This window comes from Aaosphaeria arxii, assembly GCF_010015735.1.
Source record: "Aaosphaeria arxii CBS 175.79 unplaced genomic scaffold BU24scaffold_5, whole genome shotgun sequence".
Taxonomy (NCBI): domain Eukaryota; kingdom Fungi; phylum Ascomycota; class Dothideomycetes; order Pleosporales; genus Aaosphaeria; species Aaosphaeria arxii.
Window position 1 is genome coordinate 2,841,033 of NW_022983478.1, and position 20,907 is coordinate 2,861,939.

General features: G+C 49.2%; 7 protein-coding genes across 7 annotated transcripts; 5 read left to right on the plus strand and 2 right to left on the minus strand.

Moving 5' to 3' along the window:
• Positions 1-288: 288 nt before the first annotated feature.
• On the plus strand, positions 289-1,949 carry BU24DRAFT_452028 (tannase and feruloyl esterase; the record flags this gene model as incomplete). Its single annotated transcript, XM_033531162.1, has 2 exons — positions 289-785; positions 834-1,949. The coding sequence occupies 2 exons, from the start codon at positions 289-291 to the stop codon at positions 1,942-1,944; spliced, it is 1,608 nt and encodes a 535-aa protein (XP_033383503.1). The 3' UTR covers positions 1,945-1,949.
• Positions 1,950-2,077: 128 nt separating this feature from the next.
• BU24DRAFT_442242 (uncharacterized protein) lies at positions 2,078-4,190 on the minus strand. The gene is made up of 4 exons (XM_033530511.1): positions 3,644-4,190; positions 3,578-3,593; positions 3,108-3,526; positions 2,078-3,058 (listed from the first exon to the last, which is right to left on the minus strand). Exons 1-4 carry the CDS (start codon positions 4,132-4,134, stop codon positions 2,089-2,091), a joined length of 1,896 nt encoding a protein of 631 aa, XP_033383504.1. The 5' UTR covers positions 4,135-4,190; the 3' UTR covers positions 2,078-2,088.
• Positions 4,191-4,627: 437 nt separating this feature from the next.
• BU24DRAFT_482745 (MFS general substrate transporter) lies at positions 4,628-6,296 on the minus strand (the record flags this gene model as incomplete). The annotated part of the gene is made up of 2 exons (XM_033533255.1): positions 4,628-5,327; positions 5,377-6,296. 2 exons carry the CDS (start codon positions 6,294-6,296, stop codon positions 4,628-4,630), a joined length of 1,620 nt encoding a protein of 539 aa, XP_033383505.1.
• A 350-nt stretch (positions 6,297-6,646) lies between these two features.
• Positions 6,647-9,289, plus strand: BU24DRAFT_493613 (glycoside hydrolase family 31 protein; the record flags this gene model as incomplete). The annotated part of the gene is made up of 2 exons (XM_033533987.1): positions 6,647-8,242; positions 8,297-9,289. 2 exons carry the CDS (start codon positions 6,647-6,649, stop codon positions 9,287-9,289), a joined length of 2,589 nt encoding a protein of 862 aa, XP_033383506.1.
• Positions 9,290-11,910: 2,621 nt separating this feature from the next.
• Positions 11,911-12,479, plus strand: BU24DRAFT_463884 (uncharacterized protein; the record flags this gene model as incomplete). Its single annotated transcript, XM_033532169.1, has 2 exons — positions 11,911-12,302; positions 12,377-12,479. 2 exons carry the CDS (start codon positions 11,911-11,913, stop codon positions 12,477-12,479), a joined length of 495 nt encoding a protein of 164 aa, XP_033383507.1.
• A 1,768-nt stretch (positions 12,480-14,247) lies between these two features.
• BU24DRAFT_442244 (uncharacterized protein) lies at positions 14,248-15,861 on the plus strand. The gene is made up of 2 exons (XM_033530512.1): positions 14,248-15,426; positions 15,482-15,861. Exons 1-2 carry the CDS (start codon positions 14,604-14,606, stop codon positions 15,553-15,555), a joined length of 897 nt encoding a protein of 298 aa, XP_033383508.1. The 5' UTR covers positions 14,248-14,603; the 3' UTR covers positions 15,556-15,861.
• Positions 15,862-17,248: 1,387 nt separating this feature from the next.
• On the plus strand, positions 17,249-20,062 carry BU24DRAFT_393483 (uncharacterized protein; the record flags this gene model as incomplete). Its single annotated transcript, XM_033525198.1, has 1 exon — positions 17,249-20,062. One exon carries the CDS (start codon positions 17,249-17,251, stop codon positions 20,060-20,062), a length of 2,814 nt encoding a protein of 937 aa, XP_033383509.1.
• Positions 20,063-20,907: the final 845 nt, after the last annotated feature.

Genomic DNA, 20,907 nt, shown 5'->3' on the forward strand with positions numbered 1-20,907 from the left:
CAACCGCAAGTGGGGAAAAGCACATGCACGACGGTTGCGACGATCTTTTGAGCCGTAGATTACCCCGGATGATATGCATCGTCTATATTGGAGAGACTGGGGATGCCCTAGCCTAGCCTCGGGATGGTCTCTTGTCTAGCCTAGCTTCCATTCAAAACCAGGTCTTCAATCTGCGGGACTAGGATGCAGGTACTGGCAAACGGTGACGCGTTCAGAATATAAAGTTGTCAACCTCCTAAGCTATGCTCGCACATTGACAGTACCATCTTTGCTGGTCATCTCGACAAGATGCAGTTTCAATGGTCGCAATTGGTGTTTCTCATTGCTGGGAGCAGATCAATCGCTGCACTTCAGCAACAACACATTGGCACAGATGATCTGAAAGCGAAATGTTCTGCCTTCTCTGGCGAACTACAGATCCCGGATGCGACAGTCTACCTTTCTGAGGTCGTTGCTGCTGGCACCAACCTCAGCTTGCCCGACTACAATGTCACCTGTGGAAACCCATACCAAATCGTCCCGAAGGAAATATGTCGCCTTTCTCTATATGTAGCCACTTCGAACCGCTCTGGTATCAATATGGAAGCATGGCTGCCTTTCGAATGGACTGGGCGATTCCTGAGCGTTGGAAATGGTGGTTTGGCCGGATGCATTGGCTACAATGATATCGCGTATGGCTCAAGCCTTGGTTTCGCCTCTGTTGGTGCCAACAATGGGCATAATGGGACGAGTGGAGGTGCTTTTTACAACAATGCCGATGTGCTCGAGGACTTTGCGTATCGCTCGTAAGTGGTGTCTTAATTTTCCTTTGAACACGTTATTTATATTTGTAGGGTCCACACCGGCGTTGTAGTCGGCAAGCAGATTACGGAGGCCTTTTACGGCTCTTCACATAAGAAGTCATACTACCTAGGCTGTTCTACTGGAGGTCGACAAGGGTTCAAGTCGGCGCAAGACTTCCCAGATGATTTTGACGGCATTGTTGCTGGAGCGCCAGCCATTGCTTTCAATAACCTCACATCCTGGAGCGGTCATTTCTACCCCATCACCGGACCCGTGAATTCCTCAACCTTTGTTCCTCAGAATTTATGGCCCGTCATACATGCCGATGTGCTTGAGCGATGCGATGCGCTTGACAACTTCGTAGACGGCATTTTGGAGGACGCATCCCTCTGCAACTACACCGCATCAAATCTTTTATGCGGCAGCAACTCCAACGCATCAGCATGTTTGACGGAGGAACAAGTCAACACTGTGAACCAGATCTACGCCCCACTTTTGGCCTCAGACGGCTCGCTCATTTACCCTCGCATGCAGCCTGGCTCGGAGATCCTTGCCTCCCGCATCCTTTACGGCGGCGCGGTTTTCCCATACACCACCGACTGGTTTAGGTACGCCGTCTATAATGACATTAATTGGGATCCCACAAAAATAAACAACACCGATTACGAGACTGCGGCTCGCACCAATCCTTTCAACATCCAGACCTGGGAAGGCGATCTCAGTGCCGTTCAGAAACGAGGGGCAAAGATCCTGCACTGGCATGGACAGATGGACGCCATCATCAGCTCCGACAACTCGCCGCGATATTACGAGCATGTCTCTGAGACTATGGGGTTGAGTTCCGCCGATTTGGACGACTTCTATCGCTATTTCCGCGTCGGTGGGACGGGACATTGCAGCGGTGGGGATGGGGCCTGGGCTATCGGCCAAAATCTCAATGCGTTTGACAGCTTGGCTCCAGGTGAGAATATTCTGATGGCGATAGTCGACTGGGTGGAGAATGGAAACGCTCCAGACACTCTGATTGGAACGAAGTGGAACAACGGTACTCAGTCTGCAGGCGTGGATTACAAAAGAGCCCATTGCAAGTATCCCCTTCGTAATCGATTCAAGGGAGAAGGCGATGCAAAGGATATAGAAGCGTGGGAATGTGTAGAGTAAATGGCAGTTGCGGAACGTTCAAATATTCCTGGACGGTTTGTATTGCAGCACCAAAACGATGTTGTAGTAATATAGGAATTTGTTTCCAGGGTACTTTAATATCCATGCTAGTCAAATCATCTGATAAGACTGGCCACAGACTCTTTAAAATACACTGTCCAGGTCCAGAAACAAATCATGCCACCCAAGCGGCATACTCTTCAAATTGAGCCCTGGAAAGTCCCATTCAAACACAAATTCACTGGGCGCGTACCCATGAAAGTCATCTTCAGCACTCCTCTCCTCGCCAACGCGACTCGGATCCAGCCCCGTTGAGTTACCCTCCTGCTGGGCCATATATTCCCGCAAAGCGCTCTCGCATTTTTCGATACTTGTCTGCAGGATCTGAAAGTATGCGATGTGACCGATAGCGATGCGCTTAAGAGATTCCAGTACTTTATGGGCATCTTGGAGGAGCAACATGACAGAAGGTAAAGGGTCGCGGAGCAGGAGAGCCAACTTGAGAACGAGCAAAACGGAGAACGCGCATTTTGCCCAGACGTAGTCCATTGTCCATTTGAATGTTGTGAGATACGCTGGACGGCCTTGGTCACGCCTGGTATTTGAAGACTCTGGAGACGGGGGCGAGGAGGACGTTTCCTCGAGCAAGTGATGTAAGTGCCGGGCTGCGGCTTCTTTTGCTGTCCGGACCATGTCGCGTTGAAAATCCTTCATGATGGCAATGTTTTCGATACCTGAAACGGAAAGTGCTTTGAGGTGTAATGTGATGAGCGCCCATTCATACTGAATATGAATGTTCAATAGGGCGAGGGAGCCAGCTTGATCTTTCGATTTAGACGATATGATGATAGTCCATTCTTCTAGCCATAGTGAGAGTTCAATTACTGTGTCTTGGACTGTTGATCTTAGGAGACTTTCATTCTCGGGAAGTATTGATGCACCGTGGTGGTTGACGATATTGACATATGCATTGTTACGGATGATGTTGAGCTCCAATTGGGAAAGGAGACGCAAGTCCACCGATGTGAACTCCGGGTGCTGAATTAGTGCGCGTATTTTGCGAGACGACGTCCGAAGATTGATTCCAGGAAGTTTTCCGCCATCTAGGGAAAAGCTAAACTCCATTAAAGAATTTTCCGGCTGATTCGAGCGGACAAACTTACAAGAGCTCGAGATTGCAGACACCATGCCATATTCTTGCTAAGCGATACAAATCTTGATCCTCAACACTTACATCACCGGACCTCTGTAGAGGCTTTGCTATCAATTGGTCAACAGAATTTGGCAAGCCCAACTGTATTGCAAATCGTAAAGCGAGAGCAATTAACACGAATCCATTCTCTGAGTACCCTGCCATAATCGTAATTGCTTGCACGACTTCAACAGATGGTGTATCCATTGTGATGAGAATATTGGTCAGGTGCTCTCGCAGCCGCGATTGAAGTCGATGATGCAGAGACGAACTGACGCCTTCCTCTGCCCGGCAACCAATAGTCACTATTGCATCGAATAGAAATGCATTTCTTGACAAGACTGACTCGAATGTATCTGTCCTTTCACTGAAAATGGGAACAAGGTAATGCTGCTACTATTAGCAAATTGCTGCTGCGAAACGGCAAGGACAACATCGTACACTCCCAGAAAAGAAGCTGCGCTTTCATTAGCACTGGCGTTTGGTTCTTTAATACGAACAACCTGCCTCTGGTACCAAAATGATGCTTGTTCCCATGATATTAGCCCCTTCTCCACAGCATTGCACGTCGTCCCAGTAGCGTTCATCACAAGGGTAGATGGTAATCCATGGGCAAGGTTGGGAAGCGAAACTGCATAGCCACTAAACGCTTGGTTGGTAATGGTCCCAACAGGAAGATTCGGCTGTAAGGTAGAACCTCCTTCGGGGGACACATTTGTATGCGATGAGATTGGTGTTCGTGGCAGAAGCTCCCGTCGACTGACATCAATTGCCTCTTCCAGGCCGGTTTTCAAGGCGTTGACTTCGGCTTCAAGCTTCTCAACCCTCATCAAAGTGGGGTCTTTGGCACCATCGTAGTAGACACAGTCGGTATTGTTGCGGGCGCATCGCTGGCATGGCCGACTACCGTCACATCGGACCTTTGAGGCTCGGCAAGTAGTGCAGGCATTGATGGCGCGACGTTTGCGTGGTCGCTCAGGCGACACAGAGGCATCCATCGGTAACTTCGTGCGAGAATAACAGATGAGATGGTTACAACGGCGTCCAACCCCAGTATATGAACGTGGAGATGGCCGAGGGTCCACGAAAGAAGCGTGCGGGGAAATGTCAGGTGTCCGTCATGTCTAGGCTCGTGCGTTCACCCACGCGAGTCATAGGCACGGCCGAGACTATGGGCCGACAGATTGCTTATGATTATTCTTGGGGGAGGTTTAGAGCCGCTATCGGACTTGTGTGTTTGAGTTCATACCATAACGGCCGCAGTCGAAAAGTCGGCATGCTTTGTTTTATGTCTCTGATGCCAACGACTTCATGACCAATTTACTAGAGCGTTACCTAATACGTATTATGAACTGAGGTTGATATGAAGACTCATTGGGAAGAAAACCATGTTTGACAGTGAATAAATTTTGAGTAATGTATGTACAACTGATCTGATCGGTACCTCTTGGATAATTACGTCTTGTCTTATACTAGTAATTAGATAACACCCTACAGAAGGTAGATAAAATCTTCATTCTTCAAATCTGTCACATCGTCGAAAGCCTTGTCACCAACACCGCTCGCCTCTGCATTCGCAGCGTCCTCGGAGTCGCTTGCCTTATTCTGCATGCTGGTATCGACGACGTGTGCTGACTTGCCCAGGCGCTCGCGAGCAGCGGCATGCTTCCGATTCAAAAACTTAACGTAGATCATCCCTACTACCACAAGCACGACGATAGCAATGAACAGTCCTAGATTAGCACGCAGTCCTCTGGAGTACTTTGGCTTCTCCGATGGCTTGAAAAGGAGTGGTCCGATAATGTTGCCTGCGCTCGCACCGACGAAGAGGAAACTCGTGGTGACTTTGCGCTTTGTGTCGCCGCCGGTATTCTGGCCTGACCATGAGTAGATCAGGGGCGAAATGCCAGGGTAAAAGGATGTGAGATAGTATCCGACCAAAAGAACACCGCGGTTGTGCTTCTCGCGACCAACCACCATCAGGATGATAATGCCAATAATGGGAGGGATGCAGAGAAGGATCAGCACTGGAGACTTCATCTTGATGCGTGTCGCGAGCCATGCGCCGCCCAGCGTTGCGAATATTTGTACGGCGCCGAAGGGCATGTTGAAGAGGATGGTCTGGAATTTGCTGAAGCCGAATGATTGGATGATCAGTGGTCCGAAGGTGGTAATGCCGCCACTTGGGATACTATGACTAGGTGAGCATGAGTTGATTACGGGTTCGATCATTTACTTACGAGACAGCAGTGAGCATGAAGAACCATAGCCAAGTCTTCAGGTCGAGAAAAGTCTCCAAGACGTGGTCCCATTTCCAGACACGCGAAGCAACACCCATCTGGTTCATCCTAAGACGTTCGACAGCGACCAGCTTTTCGTGATCATTGAGGAACCTGGCCTCCATGGGCGAATCCGGCATGAAAATGAAAACCGCGGTGGCAGTTACCACCGTGAGAAGACCGCAAAACAGGAAGATGATCTGATATGAATGTAGAGCATTGGATTTGATGTGACCAAGACCGTAGGATAGGAGTGACCCAAGGATGTTGACGATTCCCAACATGGCATACCATGATGCGTTCCGGTTTGTCTGTTCACCACGCTTGTACCACATCTGTACGACGGCAATGAACGCAGGCGCGACAGCAGACTCTGCTGCACCGAGTAGGAAACGTGTAGCCATGAGTCCTGCGAAATTCCTGGTTCCAGCCATTCCGCAGAGTATAACACCCCAAGTAAAGACCATGACGCCAACGAATTTACCCATAGGTATCTTCACTAGCAAGACGGCAACAATAGGCTGCATTACGAGCTGCGCAATGTATACGATTGAACCGAGCCATGAGTATTGATCGGAGTCTGGATCCAGGTTCGCATCTTCGATAAGCCCAAAGACGGATGCGTACGAGAGCGTAGTCTTATCCAAACTTTGGAGGAAATATACTGAGAGCAGGATTGGAAGAATGACAAGATCGATCTTCCTGAGTACCCTCTTGTTCTCTTCTGGCGTGACTGTAATGCGTTCGTTCGAGTTTAGCAGTTCGGCAGCCTTATCCTTGCCTTTGACGTTCACTGTTGGCTTGTGGACTGATTCGGCTGTCTCCACCGTGTTCTTGTTGATCTCTGGCTCAGCAGGCGTGGATGCATCGTCTTTTGCCATGATGGCCTTGATGGGGATAGAAAACAAGATGAATGGTAATAGCAAAGCGATTGCCCTTGATGAAGACCCGCAAAAACAAATGGATTCAATGCATCTTATATCCGAAACCCCACGGGGCACCCCAGATCGCTCGTATCTGTTTTGAGGGTGGTGTCGGCCGAAGTTACCGTTAGCCAAGGAACACGACGGCCGATCCTACCATACGACCAACCTACATAAGTCTTCGGTATATCGGATGTTCATCGTCATATATTAAGACCGAGGAGTTGATTCATACCTGCCACTTCCAAGGTGGATGTCTCTTTGATTTAAAGTGTTTTTCACTCCTGCGCGTGGCAGCTTCATTCATCATGCCTCAAGAAGAACTCGTTCCCCTAAATTTCCAACTAGCCCAGAGGAACAATAGTTCCAATGGCGATATAATTCTGCAGACCAAGCAAAATGGCCTTTCCTTTGAGTTCACTTTTCAGGCACTGAGACCTGGTCTTTTCCGCACGACATTCACTTCGTCAAAACACCCTCTGCCGCCACATCGAGCAGCTCCTGTACCATCTGGAAAGCTCGAACAGGGCGAGTTCCAATCATCTTCACCATCGCCGACTTGCAAGTCATTTGATTTGAATGGAACTATCGCGTCAGTAGACTGGGCTGAAGGCCCTCCCATAGTCTCCTTAACTCTCCCGGGCCACAAAACCCCAATCCATGCGGATTTGCCAAATCGCTCTTACGTCGCAGACCACCATGGAGTGTCGCATTACACTCGCTACAACAAGGGTACATTGCACGTAGGCCTTGGTGAAAAGGCTGCCCCATTGAACCTGTCAAATCGACATTTCGTCCTTTCCGCAACAGACAGCTTCGGCTACGATGTCCACCGAACAGACCCACTGTACAAGCACATTCCTCTGCTCATCAACGCAACACCAGAAGGCGTCGTTGCAACTTTCTCCACTTCCCATGCGCGAGGATTCTACTCCATTGGCTCGGAAATGGACGGCCTATGGGGTCGGTTCAAAGTCTATCGCCAAGAATTCGGCGGCCTCGAAGAATATCTCATCACCGGCCGCACGATCCAAGACGTCGTTCGCACCTACGCCGACATCGTGGGGTATCCTCTTCTTGTACCCCGCTGGGCCTTCGGGTATCTTGCCGGGGGTATGAAGTACTCCATGCTTGACGAACCGCGAGCCTGCGATGCACTGATGGGATTCGCGCAAAAGCTCAAAGAGCACGACATCCCCTGTTCAGGCTTCCAGATGTCGTCTGGATACACAGTTGCTGAAACGGAGCCGAAGACTCGGAATGTTTTCACGTGGAATCGACATAGATTCCCGGATCCGAAAGGCTTCATGGATGCGTATCATAAAGAGGGCATTCGGCTGATTGCCAATGTCAAACCCTATGTTCTGGGTAATCATCCTGAGTACGAGAAACTGAAGAAGTTAGGTGCGTTCTTCACAAACCCGGCGACTGGCGGAACCGGTGAGGCACGTCTGTGGAGTGCTGGTGGAGGCGAGAGCGGTGTCGGTGGACACATCGATTTCACATCCGAGGCTGGGTATAAATGGTGGTACGAGGGCGTTCGGGAGCTGAAGAAGGTCGGCATAGATTGCATATGGAACGATAACAACGAGTATACGCTTCCCAATGATTCCTGGCAGTGTGCGCTGAATGAGAAGAATGTCAACAAAGGTGACGGAGAGGTCTTCACCAATGCTGTTGGCTTCTGGGGTCGGGCGCTGAACACCGAGCTGATGGGAAAGAGCTCCTATGATGCGGCTCTTGATGTTGTGCCAAACGAGAGGCCATTTATATTGACGAGAAGCGCGACGGCAGGTACGCTCCGATATTGTGCCAGCTCGTGGAGTGGTGACAATGTTACCAGCTGGGACGGTATGAGGGGAGCTAACGCACTGTCATTGAATGCTGGTCTGTGTCTGATGCAGGTGAGTTCTAGTATCTTGGAGGCAATCTTTCGTGATAACTGACATTGTGTCTAGTGCTATGGGCATGATATTGGAGGTTTTGAAGGCGAGCAACCATCTCCAGAGCTACTCGTCCGCTGGTGTCAACAAGGGATCTACTCTTCTCGATTCGCCATCAATTGCTTCAAGACCTCTCCCGAGAACAACAGCGTCGGAGACGTCATTGAACCTTGGATGTACGAGGAAACCACGCCTCTTGTACGCGACATCATTAAGCGTCGCTATGAGCTGATTCCCTATCTCTACTCTCTCGCCCTGCTCAGCCATCAGACCGCAACACCGCCTCAACGCTGGACTGGGTCTGGGTACGAGTCAGACCCAGAGGTCTGGACAAATAGAGTGCTCACCGATGGAGAGACTCAGTACTGGCTTGGAGATTCCCTCCTCGTTGGTGGAGTTTTCGAGCCCGGCCAGTCAACAGCGAAAGTCTACCTCCCACGGGACGCATCAAACCCGGACCTCCAGTTCCTTGACCTCAACGACACCCAAAAATACTACTCCGCCGGCCAATGGATCGAGGTCTCTGCAAAATGGACCGATAGCATTCCTGTCCTCGCTAAGGTCGGTGGCGCCGTGCCTGTCGGACTGAACGTGCAGGTCTTGTCCGTTGGTGAAACTGCGAATCCCGCGAACCTTCCTACCGATGACTACCGTGCCGTAGAAATATTCCCTCCGCCAAACAGCAATTCGATTGGAAGAGAGTATATCAATGTTTGGTACGAGGATGATGGCATTTCGCCGCCACCTGCAAGTATCTCGGTGTTCACTGTTAGATACTCGGCTACGGAGAAGGAAGTTAGAGTCAGTCTCGAAGAACAGCTACAGCCAGGGTTCGAGCCTGCTTGGAAGGACCTAGGTGTCATTCTTCCGGCCGGTGACGATAGGACCGTGATCTTTGCGGAGCATGAAGCAAAACTACTTAAGACTGATGACAAGGGCAGGAAGCATTTTACTGCAAGCATAGGTCGAGCTCCGAGAGGTACAGTACAGGAAAGGTCTAGAATATAGATCTTCATTATCAATCGCATAGCACGAATCATTCGGTCTAGATAAGCCATCAGAGTGCAATGGTCTGTCTAGATTAATATATGTATAGGGAGTTCGTGTGATTATCAGTCAACATTGCCATGTCACAATGAGTGTGCTCAACCTGCGACGCCAATAATAAATCGGTATGATATGTGCGTTGGCATTCTATCAACTTAACTTTTGCGAATATATGATTTGATTTGGTGTTTGTTCTAAAAACGTCATCACAATTGTCGTCACCACGTAAAAGGCATTAGATCACAAGAGCGTTATGCGTCGTTGCTGAAGGTCGCGTTTCATCGGGCCCATATAGCATTCACTCATCCCTACAAGTCGTCAGCACACATTGTATTTCGCATGGGCGAATATATCGTCACGAATCAGAAAAATTGACAAACCTTGTGCCCGAAAGAACAAGACCCACGGATCTACGTTCTGCCCTTTGAATCTTTCCATAAATTGCTTACCATCCATACAAACCTCCTTGAAGCCAACCTCCTCTTTGCCTCCCTGGATTAATCCGCATCCGCTCATTTCTCCCTCCTGCTCAATCTCTTCCTCAATCTGCGCCAACCAACTCTTATTCATCGGACTGACCTCACCATCCTTAAGACTCGACCCAATCCTCCTCGTCGCACAAAGCACAAGCTCATCCACTCCCTCCCCACTCCTCCCATGCCTCTTAAAAATAACCCACGATGTGTCGCAGCAAGGTTTCGGGCAATAACTCGGCAGTGTAGTGCACTGCCTACACGCGCCGACATCGCAAGACGGACCATTGTCGTCACTCCTAGAATACGAAAATGGATACTGTCTTTGGTCGACCAACATTTTGGCGCTAGGAATCCAGGAAGTCACGTCTGAAATCGAGGTGTGTGGACACAGCTGCTCGCCGATGGAGTGTAGGGAAGCTTCAAGTTTCGATGGGGCGATGTACTCGTCTTTGCGTGTTTTAAGCAATCCCCAAGATTGAGACATTATGATTAGTTCCTGCTCATGTGCCCCTTCACGCTTAGATATTCCGATGAATGGGGCGGTCAAAGAGAGTTCGGGGCCAGATGTGCCGTGCTCTGGATGCGTGCAGGTGCGACAGTCAAGTAAGTCTGTCGTTACCACTGGAGATTTGTTGTTGCTTCTCAATTCCTGTAATTCGTCGAAGGAGAATGTCTGATGTTTGCACAGTGATATTCTCCCTTGTGCGCCGATGCATAGTCTGCGATTTGGATCTTGGGTGACCATGTGCGAAGAGAATGCAGTAATTGGATGCAGACATCGACAGCGACTGCATGTTATCTTGTCCTGGCTACAATTCAGATTCGAACGGAGATATCGCTCGCGACGAACGTTCCATTGGTAATTATCTTCGGACTTGAGCTTGAGGAAGTACTCTCGTTCGGCATGGTTGATATCCTTTTGGTCTGGGTTCCTGAACACGCTATGGAAATGTCGGCCAGCCAGACGGAGGGAAATAATGGCGGTGGGCGGAAGGAATTCGCCGATTAGAAAATGTATCTCCACTGGTAGACGGTAAAGGTGGCTATAGATACGGTTGTGTATGTATTCCGGTGCATTGGTGTTCGGAAGCCATAGAGGCTGTTCGGATAACCCGCCCGCATCGCCTTTCATCATGCCTTCGAAGCTCTTCTCAATAATCACCGCTCTTAAGAAATCAATTGGATGAAACGCACTTTTGAGGAATAAAACATATTATTTTCGAAAACGAGGCCATGAATGTTATTTTAAGCCAGGGTAAACAATCATCCATACGGAAATAGGATTGTCGGTAGGGCATCGAGACGAGACGGTCGGACACTGCGAAATTGCGGACCTGAGGAGTCATGCGTACCGGTCGTCGGAATTTAGTGATCTTGATTGGGTTACCTCTGTGATAACCCGCAATTCCGAGCGAAATCGGTTGCGTGGCAGATACAATGCAGAATCCTATTTTCCATTCGATTCAGAAGTAATTATTCCAGACCATCGTGTTATAGCATGTTTTGCGGCGTACAGATGTTGCTGAGTTATCGAACGTGCAACGGCTTTAATGAGGCTAGGAGTCAATCAGTCTCGTCGCATGATTGGTCGGGAGTTTTCTGGACAAACAGCTTTCTGGAGTTCCAGGTTCGACGGGATCTTGATGAACATTGAAGTTGCCTGTTCTGATCTCCAAAGTCCAAAATCTAATTTTGGGTAGATCTTTAAAGCACTTGATTCGCCTCGACCACCCAAGGACTCGAAGTCCAGGATAGAATTCGTCGTTTGTGTACACGACCGGACTTTGGTGCTGACGGGTATCTGTTGAAACCATAGTCGACCCAAGTCCGCTTTAATCCATTGTGAAGTAGATTATTGATACTAACAAATCATCAAAATATGTTTGAGATAGCAGAAGAGGTGTTCTGAACTTGCAACGATAAGCAAGGCTTGAGTATAAGTAGCATGGCTTGCATTGTTGACTGCCCATTATTCGCAGTAAACCAATCATTACTTTCCTTTGCAGTGTTATAGATTTCCAATCATTTCATCATTTTCCTTTTGAATATCTTCGTTCCAGTCATTTCATAAAACTTTCTCCGGTCTGCGCTTCCTAAAATTTCACAATGCCTTCTTTCCAATCCATTCTTTTGGGCACGCTTCTTGCTGCACCATACGCAGCAACCGCTGTGTTGTCTACTACAACAATTCCTGCAAGTTTCACCCAAGTCGTCCGTGCCCGGGCCACTCCCACCCCACCAAAATGCTTCCAAGTAAAGGGTAACGTGCAATATACCAAAGGCACTCCAGATGAGCAGGTCAGCAATGGCTGGCAGGTGCTTCTCGACGACGGTCAGGTCATTTGCGACAATGAAGGCGCGGAATCTCCTTTGAAGGGCTCCAAGATCAATTGCTCTGGACCCCCGGGTTTCACTTCACAAACTTTCGAATGGTCGTGGCCAGATGTGAACGGTCCTCTGACGGCCTCCTATTGCTACGATCTTAACAACGCGAATTGGTATGTCTTCATCTCCCAACACTGCACAATCATCATTGTTGCGGGTGTTTGAACTAAACTGATCATGAAAACAGTGCTAGTAATACCCTTACCCAAGGACAAGGTTGGACTTGCACAGAGAACGGAGCAAGTTTTACGTGTGAGGGAGAAGTACAAGTTTGCGGAGGAGCTCAGTAGAATGTGGGCTCGAAGATGCTCTTTTGAATCTTTCCCACCTTGTTTGATGTGGCTCTGATAAGAACCAAGAAATTACGCATACGACGAATCGGTGTATAAACAGCAGATGTGTTGTCCATACAAGATAATCCTCGTGTATGATCTGCTATTCCCGCCAGGCTCATAAGCCCACTTTGCATAAAACATGTAAAATTATTTCGTCCGTTGTATGCTCCTCGTTAACGTCTGATACCGGTACTCCTTTAGTTCTAGCACTAATACTGGACTGGTGAAGTTGGTCTACAATAGTCCTCTGGATGGTGCCGTGTGTAATCATGATTTCCTTTTGACTGTTCACACGTTTAGCATGTACAGAAGAGGGTTGACGCGTCGGGTTGAACACCTGCTAGCGTTTTTAGCAGATATAAGGAACAATACGTGCATGTATAACCTCTTATTTGCTACAAAACAGCTGATTAAGGTTAAAAGGTGCACATATACTAGCAGGTGTTCAACCCGACGTGTCGACCCTCTGTACCTTCTCCAGAAGCATATTGGAGGAGAATCAATCATCATCCTTTCCGGCTGCTCTTGCACGCCAAGCGCTATCCACATGGTCTATTCTTGGCGGCTGGGCAAGAGGCAGAAAGCTCCCGAAAGGTGGCGAATGAGAAGCTCCCATCGGAAAAACAAAGTTGCAACGGGCAGTTCTAGACCTCAATTGCTGGCGTGAGCGCAGGTGGGTGCTGTTCTGATCGAGTTGAGAGCACTTCGAGCTCTATACTGTATCTCTTGTAATACACAAATGATTATTGAGAGGCCACGAAATCGAGTCCGAAGAAGATCGTATGTGTTCGCAGCTATATTGTAGCAGCGGAGGCGGAAATCAAGTCAGCTTCTAGGCCTAGGTCTCAGAAAACAGCGACTGAATAAGCATTAACATTGAACGGATCTTCAGATGATCAATGGCGGAACCGATCGCGGCAGCGAATAGCAAAACAGCGACAAATAATTTGTCGGTCGGCGACGGCATAGGAGGCTCGGCAAAGCTGCAGGTTGGCAGTTTCGGTCCGTCTTCTGGTAACTACGAGCTATGATGCTGTGAAGGCACAAGGACATGGAGCCAGGTCCAGGTAGAAGACAAGAAGCGACGGTGCGTGCATGCAACGAGGTCGTTGCGCGAGGGAGAGATAATTATAATGGAACCGGACGGGCCAATCTATTCAGAGCTGTGTTCGCGGAAAGGAGTTGTCTGGAAGCCGCCGACTCCTGAGGTAGTACCAGTATGTATACGATACGGTGGTACGAAGTACGATATACACACCGTAGCTATCGTATCACCACCTAAGATCGTCGACAAGTAGTGCCGAAAGATGTTCGACTGTGAGGCTGAGTACGCAAGACGATCCGGCACCAAGCTTGGATAGTGGGATGCCAGGGGGGCAGTGTAAGGTGCATGCCATGCCATGCTAAACCATGAGAGCCTTCAAAACCACCCTAGAAGAGTCGACCGTACGTCCATGCCGTGAAGGTGTTGTAGCTCAGAATTGCTACGAGTACATTGAATGTTGAATGCGAATGAATGATTATAATGGTGTTCATGTTGGGAAGCAATAACGAATCGACACGGGTTGGTGTTGTTTGTGATGGTAATAAGGAGTGATGATTAGAGACGAGAAAAGCCAAGACTCGACGTGGAAGTAAGCAACGATGACGTAACCCGATGGTAGAATTTCGGCTCGGCTCGTTTCGACGTTCCGTGTCTCTCTCTTTCTCTCTTTCTGTCTCTCTTTACTCTCTCTCTCTCTATGCTCTCTCTCCGTCTCATCGTATCAACCTCCCCATCCCTTACCCTTAACCCTCCACCCTTATAACCCGACCAGCACACCAACGGCAAACGCCAATTCGAACATCCGACTACTACTATCTAATAAGTCTGGAACTACCCCCGTAGGGTGAGGGTGACCTTCCATACTCATCTCCGTCTCTCTTCGTTTCTACTCAATATCAACAACAACATCAATATCAACATAACATCAACATCCGCATCATCAACCACCGTCAACAATATCCCACAACCCGCCATCCTTCGAACGTCCCCACGCCTCGTCCGCGACCCTCCATGCCCTGCTATTCGCCCTCCACATGGGTATCCGCTACCCGGCTGTTGTCAACATAATCACCCTCATCTTCTTCTTCGTCTACTTCTGGATCGCTGCGTACCTGTGCTATCGCCACGGCCTCGGTCATAATACACCATGGATATGCATAATCGTCCTGTGCCTTTGCCGCCTGACCCAGGTCTCCCTCGATCTGGCGGCCACTCAACTCTTCCCACCGTTCTCGGCCGCTAATACGTCCCTTGAGAGTGGTGTCGCCATCTTGACCGAGATGGGCCTGACACCACTGTTCATGGCTACTACATCAATGCTCAATACTACCTCACGCCCCAAAGGACGTCGAATGCAATGGATACTTCTCATTCTACACGTTCCGCTCATCGTATCATTTATCCTCATCGTTGCCGGCGGAATTGATCCTGATTCCCGCGATACCCCGACTTTCGCCTCGACCGAAGCCACCAAAGCCGGCATCGCCTTATATTGCGCGTGTTTCGTTGTCCTGATCTGGGCCACAGCGGTTATCTCGTCTCGTCTATACCTGGCCGACTCGTTCGAAGTCAAGATACTTACCACCGTGGTTCTCAGTCTTCCTTTCTTCTTGGTGGACGTCGTCTACATGATGTGTTTCGCTTTTGAAAGTTTGTGGGGTAGCCAAACATTCAATGTTATCAGCGGCGACGTCACAACTCAATTGTGTATGCAGGTTATAATGGAATACATAATCGTTGCATTGTACCTTGCCATGGGTCTAGAGTTGCCCAACAAGGTAGAAAGAGCCGTCGAGGAGGTGGATCCCGAACAACTGACAGCCACGTTTCTCTGGAAGCTTTACGAAGTAGGATCATGTAAGAACTCTGATAACACAGCACTAGTGTTAATATACTAATGATTTTGCGCCAGCTGTTGTCGCTTTTGTTATTATGCCCGCCCTCCAGTTCGCACATTGGTTGTTGGGAAGAATATTACGTTCCTGAACCTGTCTTTTAGCGAGCGATACTTTTGGCATTGCATTTCATCATCATGCGAACTACGAAAGTAGTAGCTTTACCCGTCCGTACAGGACGTCTAGTACGATAGCGTCACGGCGCATACACAACTATTTTCTTTGAGGTGTGTTCATACACGTTTACATGACTTTTCTCAGTCTGACGGAGAAACGCCCACATAGATCGCATCCCTCTCTCTTCCTCGGTCTATCGGTCATCGAAATTCTTCGCATCTACCCACCAAATATCCATCCGCTTGCTTCGTCCCGCGTAAACTGGTCACTATCATACGAGTCCTTCGGGCAAGAGGTGGACGACTCCACCACTTATATATGCTGCGCGTTCCAGGAGAGTTTCGCAGAAAAACCGTAACTTTACTCCATGGAAAGAGCGTATAGAGGAACTATCTGTTGGGACTGTTTGATATTTGCGAAGACCAATGATTGTACGGTTCAATTGTGCTAACACACCACCGCGGCATTACTTCTCGACTCCAGCCAGAACGCGTTGGACTATATGGGCAAGCGTTCGAAAGGATGGCCGTAGGTTCTGCTGTTTTGCGCAACTTCCTTACAGGGGTGCATAGCTTTTCTCGTTATTTTGCCACCTAGCCTTGGAGGGTTCCAGAGTATTGGATGACGACCTGTTCGGCGTCTTAACGCCAATGTTGATCCTACATCGCAATCCTTCATCTTGACTGCTGCATCATGGGGTGGATGGATAATGGCTGCGCAAAGAATGGCCAGACCGGCTCAATTCTAGGCTAAGAATTGGATACGTCAGGTTTGTTGCGTACTCTAGGTGCCTGCATCGAGAGAACATCCATTTGTCTTGTGCATAATAGGAAAACTCTTTGTTGTGCTCACTTTGTCGATACGCCGTTGGCTTGCAAAATGTTTTCCAATTTCACCAGCGAACCTACGGATATTGAGTTGAAAGGGCACATAACCGAGCTCTACTATTAGCAAAGATTTCACACTCTACATTGTGGAGTGTATAAAAGATACACACTTCGTTCCGCTACCATGACTTCTCTTTCAATGCATCGCTCCTCGGTTCTATTCTCTCTCAAGGTCTATACGCCATCACTACTCGAAGTGACGAGATTGGAACGAATATTCTGCAATAATACAAGTAGTGCTAGGAAAATCAATAGGCAGCGCTTAATTGCCGATCAATCTACGAACCCCTGATGCCTCGGGCAAGTTACCTCCGCCCTCCAAGAGACTCATTTCCGAACTGCAAGATAGTCACACAACTATTCTCAATTTGACTGAACCACCTATAGAATATGGAACATCTTAAGGGTTCGGGGCTCCTGGAGCCGATACAATTATTCCGATACTCAACGACCTCGCAACTCGGACGATGATTATGCGACGGTTTAGCAATGGAAGAAATTGCATGTGCTTCTGTTTCCCCACAATCTCCCCGCGCCCTAGGATCTCGCTCTACATCAACCCGTTTATCCACGGACATCAACCACAACGGGTAAGCGCCAGTTGTTCAATGATAGAACATGCAGTTGCGTGATTGTTTCTAATTTCAACACAATCGACTATGTAGTCAAGTCCAGGTAATCGGGATCCATAATGCAGGTACAAATATGTGAACTACTGCCCATTCACTCAAGGCCATCCAACTCTCCTCGTCTTAGGGTCACTCCTTGCCTAACACGAGGATGTCTAAAAGCGTTCTTGGCTGTGTTGCCCTCATTGGGCTTGTGAATTCTGTTCAAGCTCAAGGTCGCTCCACCAGCGAAGCTGTCAAAGTCAAGTGGCTTGAAGATGCGCCAAAATACAACGGCGGTGTCACGTTCGGTTTACCATGGGCGCTTGGGCAGTTCTCTGCCAATGCATCCACTTTCTCCGCTTCGTCAGGGAATGGGGATGTCCAATTGCAGTCTTGGATTAACGCGTACTGGCCAGACGGATCGATCAAGTGGACCGGCCACGCACTCGGTGCTTCGGAGTCGGCCTCAGATGAATACACTATAACTGCGACTGGTTCGGGCACTGGAAATGCAACTCGGCTGAGAAAACGAGCGATAAACGACACAAATGTTATCCAGGTCACCCAAACAGCAGACAATATCCGAGTCAATACCGGGAAGATTACTGCGGAGTTTCCAAAATCGGGCGATTCGATCCTTTCTTCCATTAAGACATCTAGTGGAAAGACCGTCGGCACCAATGGTCGCTTGGTTCTTAGGTCTCAATCTGGTGTTGGAGATGATGACAGTGGAGATGCCGCCGCAGTCGACTACTATAACTTCATCAGCAAGGTTTCCAATGTGACTGTATCTAAAGAGACGTCCATTCGCACCCTGGTGACTGTGCAAGGCATCCACCGTCTTGAAGAGAAATTATCGGGCACGCATAAAGATTGGCTCCCCTTCACCGTTCGTTTCTACCTCTACGCCAATTCTGAGGCCATTCGAATCGTTCATACCATTATCTATGATGGTGAATCTAAGAATGACTTCATCTCTGGGTTGGGTGTCAAGTTCGATGTGCCGCTCGAGGGCGAGGAATTCTACGACCGCCATGTTCGAATTGCCGGCGTCGATGGAGGAATACTGCACGAAGCAGTGCAAGGACTCAGCGGTCTCCGTCGGGACCCCGGCAAGAATGTCACTGATGCACAGTATGAAGGCAAGAAGCTGCCAGATATCAGCACATGGCCTGCCAATGTTCGCACCCGCACGCAATGGATCCCCACATGGAGCGACTACCGCCTTACCCAACTATCGCCAGACGGATTTAACATCCAGAAGCGAACAAAGGCCGGTCAAAGTTGGCTCAAGATTCCCGGAGGTACTCGTGCCGGCGGCCTCGCATATCTTGGTGGTGCAACCGTGGGTGGGCTTGCTGTCGGCCTTCGCGACTTCTGGAAGAAGTATCCTACCAGTCTGGACATCTCGAACGCCGCCACCGACACCGGATCAATCACCCTGTGGCTTTATAGCCCTTCGGCTGAGCCTCTGGATGTGCGTCCTTATCACGATGGTCTTGGAGAAGACACATATGCAAAACAGTTAGACGCTCTCGAGATTACATACGAGGACTGGGAAGGGGGTTATGATACTCCATATGGTGTTGCCAGAACCAATGAGCTATACATCTATGCCTTTGACAGCACTCCAACTGCGGAGAAGCTATCTCAGCTAACGAACAACACCAACGAGCCGCCAGCTCTTGTCGCAGACTCTGCATACATCGCCGAAACTAAGGCTCTCGGTACTTACTGGGCCACCCCGGAATCCACTGTCGGGTCAGCAAAAGCGGAGGCCCTTGAGTCACAATTGGATTTCCTCGTCAAGTTCTACGAAGGACAAGTAGAGCAGCGCCGCTGGTATGGCTTCTGGGATCATGGAGATATCATGCACACTTACGACCGGGTTCGCCATCAATGGAGCTACGATGTCGGAGGATACGCATGGGATAATTCCGAACTGTCGCCAGATCTGTTCTTCTGGAACTTCTTCCTCCGGACCGGCCGTGCCGATGTGTTTCGACTCGCCGAGGCTCAAGCTCGTCACGGCGGCGAGGTGGATTCGTATCATCTCGGAAATTTCACTGGTCTCGGCACGCGTCACGGTGTTCAGCACTGGAGCGATAGTGCTAAGCAAGCCCGTATCTCCACGCCTATCTACCGAAAGGCGTTCTTCTACCTCTCCGGCGGGGACGAGCGTACGGGTGATCTGATTCATGCCGTTCTCGAAGCCGAAAAGGCTTTCGTCCTAGTCGATGCTCGCCGCAAAGTGCGTGATCCTTCCATTATCTATACCCCCGATCCCGAGGCTCTGTTCCTAAACTTCGGCACCGACTGGGGTAGCATCGCAGCAGCATATCTTATCGAATGGGAACGGCGAGGTCCCCGCTGGGAAGAATGTCGAGACAAGCTCATCAACACCTTCAAGACCTTCCCGAAGCTCAAGAACGGCTTCGTGACCGGCGAAGCCCTCTACAACTCCCTTGACGGCACATGGGCTCCTCCGCCCAACGATCCCGATAACGCCGGTACCGTCACAGTATCCCATCTCTCCTCCGTCTTCGGCGTCGTAGAAACCATCGACGAACTCATCACCCACTACCCATCCGTTCCTCAACCTTTCGTCGACGCCTGGCTGGACTACTGCTACTACTACGGCGCCCCCAAAGCCGAACAAAAAGCTCGCTACGGCAAGGACTTCGGCAACCTCAACCTCAAACAAGGTCATTCGCGTCTCACGGCCTACGCTGCTCGTGCCAGACAGAACGCCACACTCGCGGCCCGCGCGTGGAACGAGTTCTACACCAGCACAGACGGCCTCAGCCCGAATGCCAGCTGGCAGACTGTCAGGATCGATGGCGATAAGAGTCTGACTGTCGTCGACGAGGCGGATTGGATCTCGACGAATGCGGCGGCGCTGTATGGGCTGAGTGCTATTGAGAATTTGGCGATTATTGGGGCTGCGGATAAGATCAATTTAAATGTTACCGGTAGTGCTTAGGTGCGAAGATATCGAAGGGTTTAGTGGGATTCTATCCTTCTTGTAAATGTTTCTTGTTTCTTTTATTCTTTTCAACTTGAGTTACGGAGTACTATATTATGATAATGTTTTGATTTTTTATTGTTATTCTCGATGATATTTTAGCTTTACGCTATCTTTTCAATCTCCTTTGTCGATATTTACCTCGCAAACTTGTATGCCTAACCGTTGTCTATTGTTCACTTTGCCCAACTAGCCCCCTAAGTCAACATCCTCCTTATCGTCAAATCCCCTTCCCGTTCCCCCTTTTTCCTTCTTAGCCTTCTACTGCCTAGGTATCGACCCCATGCGACCCTTGGTGTTCTAGAGCTCCAGAATCCATGCACGAGATTCATTCCATCACCTACACCGCTTTCGATGATCCTTGTCCATACATGTAACATGGAAATACGATCGCAATACGGTATTTACGCAAGCGACTTAATGCGGTACATGGATTTTGATTCATGCTCAAACAACCCTTGGTCCGTGGTTTTGAGTTCAACGGTCTTTTACAGTTTCCGAAGTTTTCATGTGGAAGAAGTGCTATAAGTAATTGGCCAGGATTTCGGACCCATGAGCGACAATGGATTGGTTACGGGGTCACTTGGTATAGCTGCATATAGTCTGGGTCTTACTTTTTTCGCTTTCATAGTGGGCTGCTATTCATACAGGCTAAGTGATTTGAATATTGTTTAAGGTTCGAGTCCCTTGGCTGATGGTAGCTTGGTCACGAGCTCTCCTGGATAATTGATGTTCTGACATATTGACATATAAGTACGTCTGAAGGTATCGTTAGAGTTCCAATCGAGTTCTTCTACCTTTCG